At 37.5% G+C, this 22,506-nt stretch overlaps 1 protein-coding gene across 2 annotated transcripts in view; it reads left to right on the forward strand.

Moving 5' to 3' along the window:
* KMO (kynurenine 3-monooxygenase) overlaps positions 1 to 22,506 on the forward strand; it is a 64,360-nt gene that overhangs the window by 33,029 nt on the left and 8,825 nt on the right. For both annotated transcript variants that reach the window (XM_077168457.1, XM_077168458.1), the window contains exons 6-10: positions 11,975 to 12,062; positions 13,942 to 14,107; positions 19,993 to 20,064; positions 20,884 to 21,005; positions 22,097 to 22,244. In XM_077168457.1, the coding sequence (XP_077024572.1) occupies positions 11,975 to 12,062; positions 13,942 to 14,107; positions 19,993 to 20,064; positions 20,884 to 21,005; positions 22,097 to 22,244 (596 nt within the window). The remainder of the gene's footprint in view (positions 1 to 11,974; positions 12,063 to 13,941; positions 14,108 to 19,992; positions 20,065 to 20,883; positions 21,006 to 22,096; positions 22,245 to 22,506) is intronic.

Genomic DNA, 22,506 nt, shown 5'->3' on the forward strand with positions numbered 1-22,506 from the left:
ATAGATGGAAGGGCATGCCATGTTCATGGATTGGAAGACTAAATATAGTTAAGATGTCAATTCTGCCTACATTGATTTAGAGATTCAATGCAATTCCAATTAAAAGCTCAAAAACTTATTTTGCAGAAATGGAAAAGCCAATAGCCAAATTTATTTGGAAGGGTAGGGTGCCCTGAATAGCTAAAAATAACTTGAGAAAGAAAGTTGAAGTTGAAGGTCTCACACTACCTGACTTTAAGGCATATTACAAAGCTACAGTGGTCAAAACAGCATGGTACTGGCATAAAGATAGATACACTGACCAGTGGAATCTAATTGAGTGTTCAGATATAGACCCTCTCATCTATGGACAATTGATATTTGATAAGGTGGTCAAGCCAACTCACCTGGGACAGAGCAGTCTCTTCAATAAATGATGCTTGGAAAACTGAATATACATATGCAAAAGAATGAAAGAGGATCCATATCTCACACCTACACAAAAATTAACTCAAAATGGATCAAAGACCTAAACGTTTGAACTAAGACTATAATATTTTTAGAAGAAAATGTAGGAAAATATAAAACTTGTAGTAGGAGGCGGTTTCCTAGATCTTACACCCAAAACATGAGCATTGAAGAAAGAAATAGATAAATGGGAACTCCTCAAAATTAAACACTTTTGTGCATCAAAGAAACTTTGTCAAGAAAGTAAAAAGGCAGCCTACACAATGGGAGACAATATTTGGAAGCCACATATCAGATAAGGTTCTGGTATCCAGAATATATAAAAGGATTCTTCAACTTAACAACAAAAAGACAAACAACCCAGTTTAAGAATGAGCAAATGACATAAACAGACACTTCTCAGAAGAGGAAATACAAGTGGCTAAAAGGCACATGAAAAGATGCTCAACTTCACTGGCTATTAGGGAAATGCACATCAAAACCACAATGAGTTATTATCTCTAGATGGCCATCTAGATCACCACTAGAATGGCCATTATCAAAAAAAAAAAACAGAAAATGACAAGTGTTGGAGAGGATGTGTTGAAAGAAGCACACTTATCCACTGTTGGTAGGAATGTAAAATGGTACAACTGCTGAGGAAGGCAGTTTGACAGTCCCTCAGGCAGTTTGACAGTTCCTCTATTTCTAGGTATAGGATTGCCATATGATCCAGCAATTCCATTACTAGGTATCTATTCAGAGGACATGAAGGCAAGGACACAAATGGACATTTGCACACCAGTGTTTATAGCAGCATTATTTACAATTGCCAAGAAGTGGAAACAGCCCAAATGTCCATCAACAGATGAGTGGCTAAACAAGCTGTGGTATATACATACGATGGAATATTATGTAGCTGTAGGACAAAATAAAGCCATGAAGCATGTAACAACATGGATGGATCTCGGGAACACTGTGCTGAGTTAAATTAGCAGAAACAAAAGGATGAACACTGTATGGTCTCATTGAAGTGAACTAACATTAATGAGTGAACTTGGAGAATTTCAGTTAAGAACATAGGTTATCAGGAGAGAGAAATAGGGTAGAGATTTGATCATTGGTGTTGAATTAATACAGATTGTGCAACAGGACTGATAGAAAAATTCAGAAATGGATAGCACAATACTACCTGACTATTGCACAACAATATAAGTACACTGAATGAAGTTGAATGTGACGATGATAGAGGGACAAGGGCTGCAGGCACATATGAAACCAGAGGAAAGATAGAGGAGAAATGAAATGCTATAATTTAGGAATGCTTAGAGTGTACAATGATGGTGATTAAGTGTACAATTAAAAATGCTTTTGCATGAGGAAGAACAAAGAAATGTCAGTATTGCAGGGTGTAGAGAATAGATGGTATAAGGAAAAAGTACAATCAATGCAAACTAGGGTCTATAGTCAATGGTAACATTGTTATATGCTACAAGTGAATGCAACAAAGGCATTATGCCAAAACTACATGTCAACAGGTGGGGGATTGTGAAAGGGATATGGATTCTTTGTGGAAGAGGGGAAATGTCCTCAGACAGAGTATAGTGGCAAAGGCGTGTTTATACACTTAGGCTGGATTGTATGATGTATGAATAAAACTATTTAAAAATTAACAAAGAGAAACAAGTGCTAGAGAATATGTGGAGAAAGAGATGTACTTATTTGCTGACAGTAGGGAAATGAAAGGTGCAGCCGCTTGGAGGACAGTGTGGTGGTTCCCCAGGAGGCTAGGGGTGGGGTTGCAATGAAACCCATTGCTCAGTATATAGCTGGAGGAGCTGAGTGTGGGGACATGAATGGACATTTGCATACTAGTGTTTATGGTGGCAGTGCTTGTGATCCACAATGAATGGAGGTGGCCTAAGGGTACAACGACTGAGGAATGGAAGGGCGGACTATGGTGTATATATACAGTGGACTATTGAGCAGCCATAAGAAGGAATGAAATTGTGAGGCATGCAACTAGATGAATGAACCTTAAGTTCATGTTGAAGGAAATGTCAGGAACAAGAAGACAAATATCATGCCACAATCATATGAGCTAACTATAATGTAAAAATTCGGTGAACTAAAGTTGAAAGCACGTGATATCAGGTTGGGGCATATGGTAAAGGGTCCTATATTATAAGCTCTTACAGCAGTCATATATATTCAGGATGTGTAACTGTTAACTCTAAATTCTCAGATACTGAGCTGTTTGTATATAGCATGGTCTTTCCAGAAAAACTTCAGGTATTTATGTGACACTTGAGACTCAGAGTGAGAGCTCTGAAGCTATGAAAGTCAGCTTTACCCTGTACAGGAACTGTTTAAAAAGCTGAAAAAGTGATCAGACATCGATTAGAGTTATGAATGAAGCTGATCTGGATAGGGCTAAGGTATATCAGAAGACTGGGTAAAGGATGATATCCATATTTTAAAACTTCAACTTCTGTATGAGACTAAAGGGAGAGATGTTTATTTGGTATAAAATTTTTATTTCGGGTAGTGCATTTCCTAATTTAACTTGTATGGTCAGTTTAATTGAACACCATAAGTACATGGAATCTTGAATAGGACATGAGATCTTGTTGGTTTATCCAGGTTAGTGTGATGCCCTGATAAATCCCAAAGTGATTTGGAAAGTGAACAAAGAAGCATTTGCAAAGTCCCCTTGGGGGAGTGGGGAGAAAGGGGAAAATATTCAACTTCCCCATTTGGAGAATTCTGATATTCTCACAAGCAGTAGAGATAACCAAATCAATAGGACAAACCCTTGATCTTGGGGTTCACCCCTATGAAACTTAGCCCTGCAAGGTCATCCCCAGAGAACCTCTTTTGTTGCTCAGATGTGGCCTCTCTCTCTCTCTCTCTCTAAGCCTACATGGCAAGTGAACTCACTGACTTCCCCTCTTGCATGGGACATGACTCCCAGGAGTTTAACTTTCCTTGGCAATGTGGGACAGAAAGCCCAGGCTGAGCTGGGACCCAGCATCAAGGGATTGAGAAAATCTTTTCAACCAAAAGGGGGGAAGAGGAAAATGAGATAAAATGAAGTTTCAGGGGCTGAGAGATTTCAAATAGAGTCAAGAGGTTATTGTTCTAGTTTGCTAGCTGTGGGAATGCAACTCACCAGAGACGGATTGGCTTTTAATAAAAGGGGATTTATTTGTTAGTTCTTCAGAGGAAAGGCAGCTAACTTTCATCTGAGGTTCTTTCTTATGTAGGAAGGCTCAGGGTGGAATCTCTGCTGGCCTTCTCTCCAGGCCTCTGGGTTCCAACAAGTTTCCCCAGGGTGATTCCTTTCTGCATCGCCAAAAGCCTGGGCTGAGCTGAGAGTGCTGAGATGAGGAATGCTGAGCTGCTTGGGCTGTGCTACGTTGAGCTCTCTCATTTAAGCACAAGTCAGTTAACTCAAACGTCATTCATTGCAGCAGGCATGCCACCTAGCCGACTGCAGATGTAATTAGTAACAGATGAGGTTCACGTACCATTGGCTCATGTCCACAGCAACAAAACTAGGTGCCTTCACCTGGCCAAGTTGACAACTGAATCTGACTACCACAGTTATCCTGGAGGTTATTCTTATGCATTATATTGATATCCCTTTTGAGTTATGGTGTATTGGAGTGGCTAGAGGGAAGTACCTGAAACTGTAGAGCTGTGTTCCAGTAACCCTGTTTCTCGAAGATGATTGTATAATAATATGGCATTTACAATGTGACTGTGTGATTGTGAAAACCTTGTGTTTGAGGCTCCTTTTATCTAGGTATGGACAAATAAATAAAAATAAGGATAAAATAAACAAATAACAGGGGGAACGAAGGTTAAAGTAAATTTAGTAGGTTGAAATACAAAAAAAAAAGTAACAGTGATACATCTTCTGGAATCTCTTTTTCATATCTTATAATTACCCAAATAAAAATCATTTGTTCAACATTTATTGCATTCCTCTTGTCTTCGGGCACTGGAATGAATCACTACCCCCCTTTGAAGTATTCACAGTTTGTGGAACAACAGACATACTCTTGAACAACTTGTGAAGTTACCTGATTAGATCTGCATTTCAGAATAAAGAGCAGCAGGTGTGGAGCACGACACAGGGCTTCCTTCCTTAGGCTAGTCCCACAATTCCAATTTGTAATAATAACTCCAAGAACTAGTTTAGAAGGGAGAATGTAAATTCATATTTGGAGGAGACCAAATTGATAGGGGATCTAGACGGTTGAGAAAGAGGAAGGTGTAAAATGTAACCTGCGATTTCTAACTTAAGTAATTAACAGAAAAGTCACTGGTTTGCAAATTAAATTTGTAGCTGATCCCTTCCCTGTAGCCCTTACTAAATTTAAGCCTGGATCAGAATGGATTTTTATCCCTTTCAGCATTTGTACTAAACAAATTCATTCCCAACAAAACATACCACTTAGGTATTTCTACTATCTTTTTTATTTTTGCCTAGTAACATACATAGAACCTAACTTTTCCTCTTTTAACCACATTCAAATATATAATACACACTGGTAATTGTTCACAAATAGAAACTGTGTATATGGTAAGCCTTAACTCCCTATTCCTTACCCCCACCTCATCTCCTGGTAACCTATATTCTAGATTCTGACTTCATGAGTTTGCTTATTCTGATTATTTCATATTAATGAGATCATGCTACATTTGTCCTTTTGCATCTAGCTTATTTCACTCAATATGTCTCAGTGTACTTCCATGTTCTCACATATATCAGAACTTCATTCCTTTTATGACTGAATAATATTCCATTGTGTGTACATATACCACATTCTGTTTATCCATTCATCAGTTGATGGACGTGAGTTAGTTAATTCCATCTTTTTGGCACTTTGAAGAATGCCACTGTGAACATCTATGTGCAAATGTCTTTCAACTTTTTTGAGTACATACCTAGAAGTGGGATTGCTGAATCATATGGCAATTGTGTGGAAATGCCAAACTATCTTCCACAGTGGCTGCCCCATTGTACATTTCTACCAGCAATGAGTGAGTGATCCGAAATCTTTATATCCGCCCTAACACTTGCAATTTTCTATGTATATTTTTTAATAGTAGCCTCCTAATGATTATGAAATGTTATTTCACGGTTTTGATTTGCATTTCCCTAATGGTAAAAATGATATTGAACATCTTTTCATAAGCTTTTTGGCCATTTGCATATCTCCTTTGGAGAAATTCAAGTCTTTTGCCAATTTTTAAATTGGATTATTGGTCTTTTTGTTGTTACATTGAAGGATTTCTTTATATATTCTGTGTGTAGATATGTAGTTTCCAAGTATCAGATATGTAGTTTCCAAATATCTATTGTTATTGTGTAGGTTGTCATTTTACTTTCTTGATAAAGTCTATAACTGAGAAGTTATGTTTTAAGGGATGAGTATGATTGCTGAATCATTATATAGTTATTCCTTTTTACTTTCTGGTATATTAGAACAGATAGAGGGAAATACCTGAAATCTCTGAACTGTAATCCAGCTGCCTTGATTTTTGATATTTGTATAACTATTATCCTTTATCTTATGACTGTAAAGCCTTGTGACTGACTCTCCTTATACCCCTTATTCTGTTTTTCAACTTTTAAGTCTTACGATCACTAAAGGCAGCCCCTAATGTTCATCAATAAAATGCCTTGAGTTATCCCAGAACTAACCTATCCCAATTCCAAATGATCTCTAACCTTATCATCTCTATCCAGTGTGCTCATTATCCTAAAATCTTTTGGTACTATAAAGTCACCAGAGCTACTGCAGTTCAGGGTGATGTATTTTTAGGCCAATAGGCCATCTGATCTCCTGCTTCATGCCTAGCAACACACTCTCTCTTTGAAATTCCAATGTCTCAAGAATTGGTCATTTGAACACATTGGGCATAGAACCCACTGGTTTTTATTAGTACCAATTCCTATGATACACAAAAAAATTTTAATTCTGATGAGGCATTTTTTACTTTTGTTGCTTGTGTTTTGGGTATAAAATCTAAAACAAAAAAAACGTATTGCTTAACTCAAGGTTCTGAGATGTTTCCCTACATTTTCCTCTAGGGGGTTGATAGTTCTGGTTCTTATATTTAGGTCTTTGATCCATTATGAGCTGTTTTTGTGTATGGTGTGAGATAGGGGTCCTCCTTCATTCTTTCACAGATAGAGATCTAGTTTCCTTAGCACTATTTGTTGAAGAGACTGTTGTTTCCCAATTGGGTGGTCTTTGCCCCCTTGCGAAAAATTCAGTTGACCATAAATATGAAGATTCATTTGTGAGCTCTCAGTTCAATCCCAATGGTCTATATATCTCTTCTTGTGCCAGTACCATGCTGTTTTGATTACTGTGGTTTTGTAATCAGTTTTAAGATCAGAAATTATGAGTCTTTCAACTTTATTTTAAGGATGGCTTTGGCTATTTTGGGCTCCTTATTTTTCTATATAAATTTAATAATTGGCTTTTCCATTTCTGTAAAGAAGGTTGTTGGAATTTTGACTGGGATTGCATTGAATCTGTAAATCACTTTGGGTATAATTAATAATCTTAACAATATTTAGTTTTCCAATGAACATGGAATGTCCTTCCATTTATTTAGGTTTTATTTGGTTTCTTTTAGCAGCATTTTATAGTTTTCTATGTATAAGTACTTTCATCCTTTGTTAGATTTATTCCTAGATTTAGTTGCAATTCTAAATGGAATATTTTATTGATTTCTTCTTCTGATTGTTCATTACTAGTGTGTAGAAACCCTACTGATTTTGGGGTGTTGATCTTGTATCCCGCCACTGCTAAATTCACTTATTAGTTCTAGGAAATTTGTTAAAGATTTTTCAGGATTTTCTCTAATCATGTCATCTGGAAATAGGAGAAGTTTTATTTATTCCTTTCCAATTTGGATGTCTTCTATTTCTTTTTCTTTCTTAATTACTCTGGCTAGAACTTCAAATACAATGTTGAATAATAATGGTGACGATGGGCATCCTTGTCTTTTCTTGATCTTAGAAGGAAAGTTTTCTGTCTTTCACTATTAAGTATGATGTTATCTGTGGCTTTTTTCACATATGCCCTTTATTATTTTAAGGCGGTTTCCTTCTATTACTAGTTTTCTAACTGTTTTTATCAAGAAGGAGTACTGGATTGAGTCAAATGCCTTTTCTGCATCAGTTGAAAGGATTCTGTGGGGGGTTTTTTGCCCTTCATTCTGTTAATGTGGTGTATTATGTTAATTGATTTTCTTAGTTGGACCACTCTTGCATACCTTGGATAATTCCCACTTCATTCCTCTAATGTGCTGTTGGATTTGATTTGCAAGTATTCTGTTGAAGATTTTTGCATGTATATTCATAAGGGGTATTGGTACATAATTTTCCTTTGTGTCATATCCTTATCTGGCTTTGGTATGAGGGTGATATTGGTCTCATAGAATTAGGGAGTGTTCCTTCCTTTTCAAGTTTTTGGAAGAATTGGGCAGGATTGGTGATAATTCTTCTTGGAATGTTTGGTAAAATTCCTCTGTGAAGCCACCTGGTCCTGTACTTTCTTTGTTGGGAGGTTTTTGATGACAGAGTCAATCTGTTTATCAGTTTCTGGCTTGTGGCAGTCTTCTAATTCTTCTTGAGTCAGAGAAAGTTTGTACATTTCTAAGAATATGTCCATTTCATCTAGGTTATCTAAGTTATTGGTGTACATTTGTTCATAGTATCCTCTTATAGTCCTTTTTATTTCAGAGGGGGCTGAAGTAATGTCCCCTTTTCATTTCTGACTTTAGTTATTTGTGTCTTCTTTTTTTTTTCTTTGTCAGTTTAGCTAAAGGTTTGTCAATTTTATTGATCTTTTCAAAGAACCAATTTTGGTTTTGTTGATTCCTTGCCACTGTTTTTTTTTAATTCTCAATTTCATTTATTTCCTCTCTAATCTCTGTTGTTTCTTTCCTTCTATTTGCTTTGGATTTAGTTTACTCTTCTTTTTCTAGTTTTCCCAGTTTTGAGGTTAGTTCTCTAGTTTGAATTGTGAGAAGATGGTAGCACATGCAGCTCCAGGAATCAGTCTTTCTACCAAAAAAACTATGATGCAGACAGGAATTGTCTGAATCAACTATTTTGAAACTCCTGAGTCTAGGAGAACACTGTATAGCATCCCGGGAAGAACAGAAGTAAGAGGCTGTTAAATTATGGTAAATTCCAGTAAATTGTTCATTCCGTGTGGTAGTTACTGGCACCTATTCCCTTATACTCTCATGGTAGGCAGCAGTGAGGTCTGGTCTTGGCATAGCTTGCTGGTACCATGAGGGACATAAAAATTCACTTCCCAAAGATCTAGGAGAGTGGGTTTGCAGGCTAATTGTTGATCATTGCTTTTGATTAGCTGCTTCAGATCATTGTGGACCCAACTCTGAGAGTATCCATTGTTCCAACCCACCCTGGACAAAGGTGGCACAGGAGACTTAAAATGGTTTGCTTCCTCACAGCTGCAAAGGCCAGTTGAAGGCCTGTGTTGGCTGGACAGGGCAAGTTTATTCTCTTTCAAATCAATTTCTCTTGATACAGTTTAGATGCCTGTGATTCTTTGCAGAGCAGAGGTTCTGCGTGATTGTATTTGCTTCTCCACAGACCTTCCTACACAGAGTGCACTTGCAATATATCTGTTAAATTGAATTGAGTTGAAATGAAATGAATTTATTTGGGAGGAGTGTGATGAAGATGGTCATTTTGGTTAATTCACTGGGGACTTAAGAAATAGGGTTTAGCATGGGCCACGGTGGCTCAGCAGGCAAGAATGCTTGCCTGCCATGCCAGAGGACCTGGGTTCGATTCCCGGTGCCTGCCCCTCTTAAAAAAAAAGAAAGGGTTTAGTATTATTCTTAACTCCATTTCTTTGGGTTTATTTGTAAGACTATCTTTTGGATGGGTAGTTGGGCAGAGTGGGCTACTTTGCCAGATATGTTCATTTTGCTTTTAAGAAAACAAATAAACCCTGAAACAGCTTTTTAAAAAGTTAAATGGTATGGCAAACCTTAGACAACCTCTTTATAGGATAAAAATAATAACAAGCCCTTATTGAGGTAGGAGGAATTAAATACTTTTAAGTACTTTATATGCACTATTTTATATAATCCTCCCAACAATTAGGTAAGCCAGGATTTATTTTTATCCCAGTTTTGTGGGTGGTAAAATGGAGGTTTAGAGAGCATAGGTCACACGGTTAATAAGTGGCAGAATCTAGACTTGAAATCATGTCTGTTTTATTCCAAAGTTCATGCTTTTAGCCACTTACGGTTACTGCCTCCAATATTACCTATGAAACATCTGCTCATACAAAGGGCTAAAACATAGGCAAGGCAAAATTGGGGGGATGAATCAGAAGTTCCTTTTTTTCACTGAGTGTGCTGCACAGCAAGCAATTTCCTAAATGCTACGAGCATGTTAATAAAATGAATGTCGAATCTCTTGACTCCTAAATTTGTTTGAGCATATAAAGGTCATTGCTCCCTTACATGGCATCAAATGTATGAGCCAATAGTTCCAGATATTCAATCTATTTTAAATGCTTATTTCTCCCTAACTGAACAGCCTCCTCTCTGAGAGCACTGTAACTAAGTAATTTCCCCTCATCCGCATTTCACAATAGGATTGCCCCGTGGTTCGCTAGTTTTCTGGGATGTTAATAATTGTTAAACAAAACAAAACAAGGATATATGGTCAAGTAAGTTAGATAAATCCTGCTTCAAAAATCTTTTTACTTATAGTACTGCTCAGGACCCTTATTATTCTAGCCTGCCTTGCAGAATTTCTGGGGCAGCACTTGTGCAAAGTGTGACCGTGAATGTGTGAGCTACACGCATAATTTAAAATTTTATATTAACCAAATTAAGAAAGTAAAAAGGAAGTAAAGTTATTTTTAGCAATATATTTTACTTATTCTAGTACATGCAAAATCATATCATTTCAGTGTGTTTTCAATATGTTATTCATGAGATATGTTAAAGCTTTCATATTCTTTTTTCATACCGTTTTCAAAATCCAGTGTGTGCACATGGCTCAGTTCAGAATAAGCCATATTTTAAGCATTCAGGAGTCACATATGGCTGGAGACTGAGATTGCACAGTCCTAGACAGAGAAGCCAGCATTCCTCCAATGTCATTGACCACAGAACAGTTAGTTTAGGGATCATAGCCCAAGACTAGTGTTATGCAGAAAATTATTTGGGGTATGTTATCATATATTAAAGTTAAAAAAAGAAAAAAAGGTTGATTCCACACTTAACATGTTTGCAATTGTTTTCATAGTGGATCAGGTAAACCTTGATTTCTCCACAGTTATTTGCCAAAAGATTCCTTATACTAGACAAATTTCTTTGGTTTAGCATCTCTCAGATTGAAATACTCTTTTTTATTTTTGTTTTCGAGCACTCCCCCCTCCCCTTACCTACCCCCCCACCTCATGTCCGCATCTTCTAATCTGCTTTCAGATTTCAATATTCTAAAACTTCTAATCATAAATTGAAGACTCTTAAAGTCTTCAGTCTCCAAATCTAACTCCTAACAAAACAGAACAAAAGAAATTGAAACCTGAAATGAACAGGAGAGAAGAGTACCAGAAGAAATACTGAGTTGGCACTCAGAACCTCTGACTTATTTCCTCTAATTTATCACTTTGCTTAACAGCAGGCATCTCATCTTTCCTTCCAGGATCTTGATTACTCCATTTATAAACTGAAGAATTTTGAGCTAAAGTCTTTTGTAGCTCTAACAGCTGTATTCTGATTTGTGGCTTTAAGAACAATAGCCTGTAATTATAGATCCCTCGCCAGAGAGAATGCACATTAATAGGTACAAAAGCAAATTTCATTGAATCACATTAACTGCTATAACAAGAATGTGATTAATAGTTCAGAAGAGGGAATTCATGACGTTCTGTAGACTGTTAGCAAGGAAACCAAAAAGCATTGAAATAATTACTTTCCGTTTATTGAAAAGTTTCAAGGTTTCTCACTCTTTCCAAACCTCCCCCAACTGTTACAGTATCTGACTCCAAAAAGACCTAATATCAATAATCTATATTTGTGGCAACTTGAATCAGAAGTCCAGAGGAGTTACTTAAAAAAAGACATAGTGTGAGGAAGGGAGCTTGGCTGAATACTTCTAGTCACAAATAAATCCTTAAATTAGAGGCGATTATTAAAATATGTGTTACCTGCCTTTTGTCCCCAGGGTGCTAACAATTCCAGTAACGTGAGAGTTTGCATAATGGAATTAGTTGGATTTTTTTGGGGGGGGACAAGAATAGCTGATTTTTATTAAGCCATTTCACTCCTAAATTACACTGGAACATTTGCCAGATAGTCATCAAATTATCATTATAAACTATAAAACTCATCTTTACATTGTTAACAATAAATATCCTCTATCATAATGTTCAGAGAAAATATTTGCTATCTCAATTTGGTTCGGTGAAGTCAGATTTGAGATTCCGCTTCTGTTTGTTTTCTTTCTTTGTTTTCTCAGCTGTTGAGAAATATTCAAATGTGAAGGTGCACTTTGGCCACCGGCTGCTGAACTGCAGTCCCGAAGAAGGAATAATCACAGTGCTTGGGTAATCACCGGGTCAGGATTCATACTTCAGGGTTGAAGGTCTGGAGTGGAGAATTGCGGCTGTAAACTTTGTTCTTTGGCTCTTTTGAAAGAGTTAAATAATTACTAAAATGGTCATTCAAGTCGTTTTTAGATTCGAGGTATTTAAGTTTTATAATAGACCTTAGATACTTCCTGATAATACCAATGCCAATGATGTTTCTTAATCCTCAATCTCGTCAAATTTCTGTAATATTTGACACTGGTCAAAAACGGACTCACTCTTTAAACTCTTTCCTCTTACGTAAGGTAAGATGTGATCCTTTGTTGTCCTGCTTCTCTTCCTTTCTTAAAGATAATTTTCTGGCCCTCTCTCACTGATTCTATTTCGTCTATATTCACAAGCCTTGTAACCCACTCTTGGAACATTCATAGATTCACAGTCATGGATTCAACAACCACTTAAAACACACATCTCTGAAATGTAGCTCTCTTGCCCAGGGCCTCTTTCCTCATCCCTGATCCTGTCTCTGTGTTTTTCCAGTATACATCTTCACAGTTACATCTTGCCATCATCTCAAACACATCTAAACACATTTGAAACCTTGACCATTTATTTCTCCCAAAACATGTCCTGTCAGATCTGAAAATCCCCAATACTGTTACTCGAATACTGAAAATCATTCTTGACGTGTTCTCCTATTTTGTCCCATTAAATCAATAAATTAAAGCTCTGTCTTTCTTGCTTCCTACTGTCTTTAGAATCTATGCTTTCTCTTTCTTCTTCCTGCTGCACCACAGTCTGCAGGCTCTCATCCCTGCACATTTGAGCTACTGCAATCAGCTCATCCCTGATTTCCCCACATTCTAGTTTGCTGCTGGAATGCAATATACCAGAAACAGAATGGCTTTTAAAAGGGGAAGTTTATTAAGTTGCAAGTTTACCGTTTGAAGGCAGTGAAAATGTTCCAATTAAAGCAAGCCTATAAAAATGTCCAAATAAGACATCAACAAGAGGTTACCTTCACTCAAGAAAGGCTGATGAAGTTCAGGGTTTCTTTCTCAACTGGAAAGGCACCTGGTGAACATGGCGACATCTGCCAGCTTTCTCACCAGACTTCTTGTTTCCTGAAGCAGCCCTGGGGGTGTTTTCCTTCTTCATCTACAAAGATCTCTGGCTGTGTGGGCTCTGTAGCTTTTGTGGCTCTGAAGCTTCCTCCAAAATGTTTCCTCTTTTAAAGGACTCCAGTAAACTAATCAAGACCCACCTGGAATGGGTGGAGTCACATCTCCCTCTATCAAGGGTTAATACCCACACACATCTCTGTGGGATAATCTAATCAAATTTCCAGCCTGCAGTGCTGAATAGAGATTAAAAGAAAGGGCTGCTTCCACAAAATGGATCAGGATTAGAATATGGCTTTTCTGGATTACATAATCCTTTGAAGCAGGCACATTCCCTTTCTAGCATTTCACCTCTGCTTCAATATATCTACTGCCAACTGAGTTTTCTTCTTGTGAGCTTATCTTCTGATGCTCTCAGCTCAAGCCAAACATTTTCTTCTAGAAACTTCTGGACATATCTATGCTGTTGTTTGTACAACTTCTCTGCTTGAAATACCTTGCCCTCTTTTCAAGATTCTCTTTCTTTGTGCAGGAAGCTCAGCTTTTACTCATACACCACAGCCTAGCTCATTTTTATTTTATTAATTCATATGGCTTTATGTCATTTTGTTTTCATAAACAAAACCATGATTTGGGGCAAGTTTTATGTTAATTTTATAGGCTACTGACTCAAAGTGCTAAGTGAAACTTGTAAAAGTGAGTCTTCTGAAGTATCCATTGAGCCACTATTTTTCATACCCATCATTTTCTCTTGATGACTCCTTTTATCTTTTTAGATCTGACAAAGTTCCTAGAGACATCACTTGTGACCTCATTGTAGGATGTGATGGAGCCTATTCGACAGTTAGAAATCACCTCGTGAAGAAACCCCGCTTTAATTACAGTCAGCGATACATTCCTCATGGCTACATGGAGTTGAACATTCCACCTAAGAATGGAGATGTAAGTCACTTCTCTTTATTATCTCTTTACCGCAATCCTCCCCTGCCACCCCCCCACACACAATGCCGTGCAACCATGAAGCAAATTCTAGTCCAGTGGTTCCCAGTAGCACTGAGATGGCTCCTTGATTGGATTCAAAGTCTGCACCTAAGTACTTTAATTAATTATAAATTAGATGTTCAGTTACCTCTTTTGTAATATCACTTTCTCTTATTTTTTCATATACTTTTTGAGAGGGAAAGAAAAAAGTTACAACCACCCTCCTGGAAATACTGGAGATGGAGGGGAGAGTTATGTTTTACCTAAGAATGCCGTCTGCCTGTTTTGTCCTGAAAGAAAAAAATAAAACAGGTTGGAAGTTAATTTGCTGGTAAACTGACAATCCAAATTCTCATAATCATGATTAAATCAAATAATAGTTACGAAATAAAGTGGATAGTAAGTCGTTGCAAGGAGATTGTTCAGTAGTTTCTTCTTATTCTCTGGTTCTCAGTGTTAAACCAAATGTGACCGAAGGCCAATGCCAGGTGTGCATACTTTCATATTGTCATAAGCAAATAAATGCAGGATCTTCTTAGGAAAATCAAAACACCAATAGAGAGTGATGCATATGTTGTAAAAAATGATCATCGTGATGAATACACAACTTTGTGAGCCATTGATTGTGCACCATGTATGGACTGTATGTGTGTGAAGATTTGTCAATAAAAATATTAAAGAAAAAAAACACCAATAGAAGTAGTAAGAATCTTAGCTTATAGGTAAGGATAAGTAAACAACATTAAACACTTCATTTTCATTTTTTAAAAATCCATTTTTAATATACTGATTTAGCCTATTCTGATAGAGTCCAGGCCTGAGACCCTAGGCTTACCCTAGCCAAAGACCTCCTCCCACCTCCCCCTGGGATACCCAGATAAAAACAAGATAAAAACTGAGCCAAAGGACACCCTCCTGTTTCCAGAATGCCCAGATAAAACCACAGAGCTCACCTTATCTAAAAAGCAGTCCAAACCAGGCTACTGTGCACGTGCTGAAAGAAGGACCCTGAACTTAAAGCAACCCTGGAACATAAAATGCCCTGCGAATGGTATTAAAATGATCAGGAACAATAGAAAGAAGAAACTCTGGGCCTAACAAGGAAGCAAAATTTTGAGTTTGGACATTATCCGTGATGTCCAACAGATAGAGGTGGCTAAAGGATGCACTGACTGAGAAATAGAAAGGCGAACAGTGGAGTATACGTGTGATCAAATATTGTGCTGCTCCAGAAAGGAACCAAGTCATGAGGCATGCAATGAAGTGAATAAACCTGGGGGGGCATTATGCAATGCAAAATAAGCCAGAAACAAAAGAGCAAATATTGTATGTTCTCATTTAGAATACCTATAAGAAAATTGGATCCTAGGTTGTAAGATCTTACAGTTAAATTTAATCTGGAACTGGAAGTGTTATTTCTAGATTTTGAGAGGCTGTGCTACATATGTATAACCCGATATTACCCTGGAACTTTGAGCCCCTGTGTGACAGCTAAGACTCAGAGTAGGAGCTCTGCGAGTCTGACAGTCAGCACTGCTACATACAACAACTGTTAAAGAAATTGAAAAAGAGATCAGACTTCAATTAGGGATAAGAATGAAGTCGATTGGGTCGGGACTAAGGTAAATCAGAATAAAGGGGTAAGGAGAACATTGTCTGTATTTTAGAACTTCATCTACTCTGTGAGACCAAAGGAAGAGAGCTTTATTTTGTCCAAAACCTAAATTTTCTGTAGCATATAATCTAATTCAGCCTGTCTAGATAGATTATTTGAACAACCCAGACACATGGAGCCTAGAATGGGAATGAAGGCTTGTAATTCTGTATGACTTAATGTAATGCCCAGATATATTCCGTAGTATGTTGGACAATTAATTAAAAAGTATTGGCAAAGTCCCTTGAGGGATGGAAGAAAAAATATGGAACTGTTAAACTTTATCACTGTGAAAACCCCTGTTACTGTCTCAAACACTAAGGACTCCCAAGTCAATAGGCCAAGCCCTTGATCTTGAGACTCGCTCTGGAGAAGCTTACTTATATAGCAGAGAAGCTAAGCCTACCTATAGTTATGCCTAAGACTTACTTCCAGATGTGGCCTCTCTCTCTCTCTCTCTCAGTCCAACTCTGCAAGAAAAATCATTACCCTTCCCCTACACGGGACATGACATCCAGGAATGAAAGTCTCCCTGGAAGCATGGGACATGACTTCCAAGGATGAGCCCAGTTCTGGCACCATGGGATCAGTAGTGCTTTCCTGCCCAAAAGGGGAAAAAGAATTGTAACAAATAAGGTATCAGTGGCTGAGAGAGTTCAAATAGAGTTGAGAGACTATTCTGGAGCTACTTTTACAAAAGCTTCAGCTAGGTATTGCTATTTATCATGGTTGGCCAACCCCCAGTCAAAACCACTACTGCCAACCCTGAAGAACAGCTAGGGCTTTATCTGAGCTTCTACAAAGGTTCCATGCACTAGGGTAACTTTCCAGAAACCTACAACTTCCATATAGGTTCCTAGGCCAGATAAGTCCTGAAAACCAGAGGGGTCAGCCTTCCTAAACATCAGCTAGTTCCATCCCCTTCTCATATTATCAACAGCCCTTTCCAATATGAAAATGTTAGAATGGGCATAGTCCAAATACCCCTAAAGATTGGGAGAAAGATCAAAGGAGAAAGTGGAGTTATAACAGAGAAGGTAGGTTTTAACAAATGAGCATGAGTGCTAAATCATTAGATTGATGTTTCTTTTCATCCGGAGCAGCTAGAAGTAAAAATCTACAATTGTGGAACTGTGACCCATACCAAACTCTGAAATTTGTTCTATAACTGATTGTTGCAGTGTGCTTTGAAATTTATTGCTTTTTTGTATATATGTTATTTTTCACAATAAAAGAAACAAAAGACGGTGGGCCACAGTGACTCAGCAGGCAGAGTTCTCGCCTGCCATGCCAGAGATCCAGGTTCAATTCCCGGTGCCTGCCGATGCAAAAAAAAAGAATGCAAGAGGTCCATCCATTACCAGTGGTGGCAATGGCATGGGACCCACCACCTAGCACAGCAAAGGACCAGTTAGCTGAAATAGCTGCTTTACATCCCTAATTTGACTGTTTTAAACAGCCGGTGACAATAGTTTACCTGCAGTTGCTAAATTTAGACATTTGGTATCCAATCACCGTATGCCAATATCCCAAATATCCTTGTCTCTATCTCCATTTGTTTGATTTTAATAAAAACCCATGTTTCTCTAATTCAGGGAGGCAGAGTTGAGGCTAGGTCTGTCTCCTGACCTTCACTGGCTCACTTTGCAGTAAAGCTTTCCTTTGTCCTGGAAATTTCTGTTTACTTCACAATAAAGCTTTCCTTTGTCCTGGAATTCTCTGTGCCTCTTTTGATTCAGAGCGTATCAGGTGAGGACTCACCTTTGAGAAGGTCCACTTCAATTCTATCTGAAATGCACACTTATTTAAAATAGGTAGTCAAATTGGGATAGTGGTGCAATATACCAACAAACTATAGCAGCTAGCCAAGTCCATATTTTAACATTTCATTGTCTTTCTATTCCTCCCTCCTAATAAAAAAAAAAATGTATTTACTAATTTTTCATTCCTATATTACTATTTCCAGGTGAATCCTGTGCTCACAGCTCAGGATGTAATAATTCTGATTTATAGGATAATAGAATTCTGTTTAAAAATTGTCTGGGGGCAGTGCGATGGTGCCACAGTGGTAGAGTTCTTGCCTGCCATGCCAGAGACCCGGGTTTGATTCCTAGTGCCTGCCCATGTTTTAAAAAAAAAAATTATCTGCAACTTCAGAGAAACCATGCCTTTAAGATTACCATTAATTTTCCAGGTATCCATAGTTAATAGGTATGATTGGTGTTTCTTTATATAAAAGTGTTTGAGGAAACACTGTTCTGACATAGCATTGTGACCCAGACATGGGACCATTTTGACCTGGCCCCAAATAATCCTACAAAACTTTCTTTTTTTCTTTTAATTTTAATGTATGCAACAGATGCTTTTACTTCATGCATGATGGTTGGGGTAAGGGTGAGGGATTCGGTAAGTGTCAGAATTAGAGTGAATACTGGGGTGGTTGCATGTCAGTGATGGGGTGAAGGTCAGGGATAGGGTGGGGCTGAATAAAGAGGCTGTGAAGAGTGAAGGATGTAGAGTGACAAAATGCTTTTGTGGGATGGGGTGGCGCTGTGGGATAATGGGGATCTTGTCTTAAATATGCTTCTACAAAACAACCAAAGTATTTTTGTTAGATTTTATGTTTGGAGGGACTTGTGTTGGGGACACTAATGGAGATTATACCAAGCCTGACCTCGGGACTGCTGTTGAATAAGGGTATTGCTTGAAAGCAAGAAGTTGAAATATTTAAGCTTTGTTTTTTAGGTTCATGAAATATGTGTGAACATCAAAATGTCCTTGTCATCATATTTGCTATGTCAAAATGACACACAAACCATCGTCCATGCCAACAAAGAAGACATGAGTATTTAACAGTATACATTATCTTCTAAACTGTTTTATTCAATAGTTTCAACATTGTCTGTTGCAGTATATGATAAGCAAAATTTATTTCAGATATCATTTCTTCTTCCTCCCTTATCTTTGAGTTATGAGACTATAAAAGTGGTCAGAAGATAGCAAAAGGGAAAAGCAAGGATATTTGCCTCACATGTCCTGGTCACCTCACTACCCAACCAAAACACTGTGTTCATTCATGCTTCTTCAGCTTCGCTTAGGAAGTTTGCCCAACCTGGAATCTACTGTCCTTCTCTTTTTATCTAATCTATGCTTCCATCTTCTATGTAAATCCTTTGTTTTAACACTCCAGTCCCACAAAGTTCTCACCTGCCTAGCTTTTACTTCCTACCCTTCTAATTTGGCACCAAATCACTTACTGTCTTTCTTTCACTTGTGTTGTTAAAGAGAAGTTATTGGACTTCTCTTGTGTGTATATCTTGCTTATACAGCTGCACTGTAAGGTCTTTTAGGTCAAAAAGTTATTAACTTGTCCATGTCAATGCCTATTTGTTAGGCTTCTCTGGAGCTCTGGGGATAAAGAAGCCAGAAAGCCACAGTCCTTGCTCCTAAAATGAAAACTGTAATAGGGGTGTGAAAATGAAAATGCTATGCTGTTCTTTCCGTGATCGTCTTACTACATAAGATTTACACATGGAAGCCTCTCTAAATATTGGCGGAAAGCAATATGGACTTGAAATAGTTTGAAAGCCAGTTTTTTTCTTATGTATATAATACCCTCTGGAATCTCAAGGGAATGGAGATTTAGGTCAGTTGATCTTTCCAGGCAATCAACACTTACTCAGGCTGTTACTGCATTGAAGGGGAGTCACTAAAGATAGAAAACTCCAATCCACTATTTATATTGTCAGAAACAAATAATAAGAGGCTTTTTGGGGAAATGTTTGCTTGGCTCATGAAATTTAAACTTAAGACCTTCCTATCCATTTCTGATAAATCCCCAGATAAGATTAGAAATAAAATAAGATACAAAATAAAATATAAAATGATTTTTATATACAAACATAAATACATAGAGATATGTACACACACACATGGAATACGCTCTTACATGTTTCCAAATCTTAAATGATGCCTAGTATCAAAAACCCACCTAAGGTTGAGTTTATAATGACAAAACACAAGGTATGTTCTAAGACAGCTTCTACTTTATTTAGCTATATATGGGCATATCATCCTGTATATGATAATAATTTAAATTGCTGTGGGAACCATTATGACATAAACAGCCAGTTTTATAGATGTGCTATATTAATCCATTAACAAAATATGTAATATACTTTTTTCTCTGCAGTTTGCCATGGAACCTAATTATCTCCATATTTGGCCTAGAAATACCTTTATGATGATTGCACTTCCTAATATGGTAATATAAATTTTCTTACCAACTCTAACTTTGCATCTATAATGTTTTTCTGTACTTACTATTGTGCTTAGTAGTATGCATACACTAGTAGTATACATATATATTCAGTACATATACTAATAAACACAATAATTTCTTGAATGTTTAATCTACTTAGTGATTACAGCTGAAAATTTGGGACTGCCGTACATGAATTAGTAAATCCAGCATATGTGTGGTGGTGTCTGATGCTGTTATTTCCACCAAAGACAGGATAGAAGGAAGTATCTCCCACACAAAGCTGAGGAGACTTAGATTACGCGTTAGGAAGTGATTCTAGCCTTCAAGTCTGTAGGGACATTGGAACATACATTACCAGAGTGTGTCCTTTCTTTGATCGGACCCTGGAGACTTTTTTGCTCTACCATATAGTTATTGATTTCTCCAGTTAGTCTTTTTCTTTCTCTTGCTCTCTGTCCTGGGGTCCAGTGCCTATTAATACTGCCTTAAAAGGAAACAATAGAGAAAATAAAGAAGGAGAAATCAAATCCAAGCTACTTATTAGTAATCTAGGGCATGTCATTCTTGCTTGGTGAAAACAGCTGAAGTCTACAGATTTGTCAACTTTCTAATAACAGCGGAAGCCAGGCACACCTCAGGGACTTGGTAGAGATTTTGCTTTGCAAGTGAGGGTAGAAAGCCAGATGCTTTTCTTGTTTGCAAGAATGCTTCCCACAAGGTCCTTGGTCACAGCAAAAGCAATGTCATTTAGGGATCAATCTTTGGTGCCTGCAGTGCCAACACCTTATTCTCTCTCACATTATTTCTTTTCTCTCACAGAACAAATCTTTCACGTGTACGTTGTTCATGCCATTTGAAGATTTTGAAAAACTTGTAACTAATGGGGATGTGCTGGATTTCTTCCAGAAGTTCTTTCCAGATGCCATTCCTCTAATGGGAGAGTAAGTTTCGAGATATGCGTTAGCACTTTCCTTAAGGAGTTGTTAAGAGAATCAAATGAGATCATGCCCATAAATCACTTAGCCACAGGGCCTGGGATATAGGAAGTCTTCACCAAATAATAGCTTTCTGGGATATGACCCAGTGGTCCCCTGTCCCATCTTCACATCGTCTTCTGGATGGGCATTGTCATTCAGTCTTACTCGGTGTGTCTGCTCTCACTGTCCCTTCGTCTTGGAATCCAGCTCACTTTCTATCTCCAGTGGCATCTTCATGGAAGCAGCATAATGCTTCAGAAAGAAGCAAGATTTTAATACTGCTTTTGCTCCTCACGTCCTTGAGTTTCAGGTTTTTCACCTTTAGTATGTGCATCAGGATATCTATCTTCTAGGATAGTTGTGAAAGTTAAAAGAGCTAATTACATAAAAGTGATAGCACTCTGGCTGCCCCATGGCAGATGTTTTCTAAATTGTCCGTTCTTGCCCTTTCCTACAGATTAATTCATTTGGCATTGATCTCTGACCTTGGAGAACTAGCACTATCAGCACAACAAAATTTAGCCCTTATATACTTTATAAAATTGTTCCATGACTATTTCTTGCCTTTGCAACCAGATTTAAGATCCTTGAGGGTATTGTTCCCTACTTACATCTTAAATAAAACCCCACTAGATGCTCCACATTGCTAGGCTGATTAGTATTGTCCAGTACCAAATACGTGGCAATTCATATTCACTTTAAATTTGTTTTTATTTCTTGGTTTAATCAAATGCATAACATCATCTTAATTTTCCATAACCTACGAACGTAATGAAATTTTATGACAGAATTGCTTAAAGTTATTCAAATTCAGCCAAACTTGTTATTTTTGGATGTGATTAAAACAGTTACAAACAAAGAAAGGAATTAGAACAGAATTTCAGAATTGAAAGAAACTTCAGTTTCTCTCTTTCCTATGTTCTTCCTGACATTCTTGTGTATTTTAAAAGATACATAATAATATAGCTAATAAAAGTCAGTAAATTGGAAGGAATTCAAAGCAATATGCATTATCCAAATGAACATCTTTGCATTATGATTATTTTCCTCTGCAGGCAAGCTCTGATGCGAGATTTCTTTCTGTTGCCCGCCCAGCCCATGATATCTGTCAAGTGCTCTTCTTTTCACTTAAACACCCACTGTGTGCTGATAGGAGATGCGGCTCATGCCATAGTGCCCTTTTTTGGACAAGGAATGAATGTGGTGAGTTCTTTTCCCCTTAAGTCCATGAAATTTTTCTGGGTGAATCTAAACTAAGAAGTCTTAAATAAAATATGCCTAAAGCTATCCCCAACTAATCCTTGTATCAACAATCAATCCATCAATATGAATAACTATTATAGTGGGCTGATCACCAACTACAGTCAAGACATTTAATCTGGCATCCAACCTAGAAAAAACGGGTAAAGCATAATATAATATTTTGCTCAGATAAAAATGTATCAGTAGCTTGAAATCTGGAGAC

This window comes from Tamandua tetradactyla, chromosome 7 (genome assembly GCF_023851605.1).
Source record: "Tamandua tetradactyla isolate mTamTet1 chromosome 7, mTamTet1.pri, whole genome shotgun sequence".
In the NCBI taxonomy this organism is placed as follows: domain Eukaryota; kingdom Metazoa; phylum Chordata; class Mammalia; order Pilosa; family Myrmecophagidae; genus Tamandua; species Tamandua tetradactyla.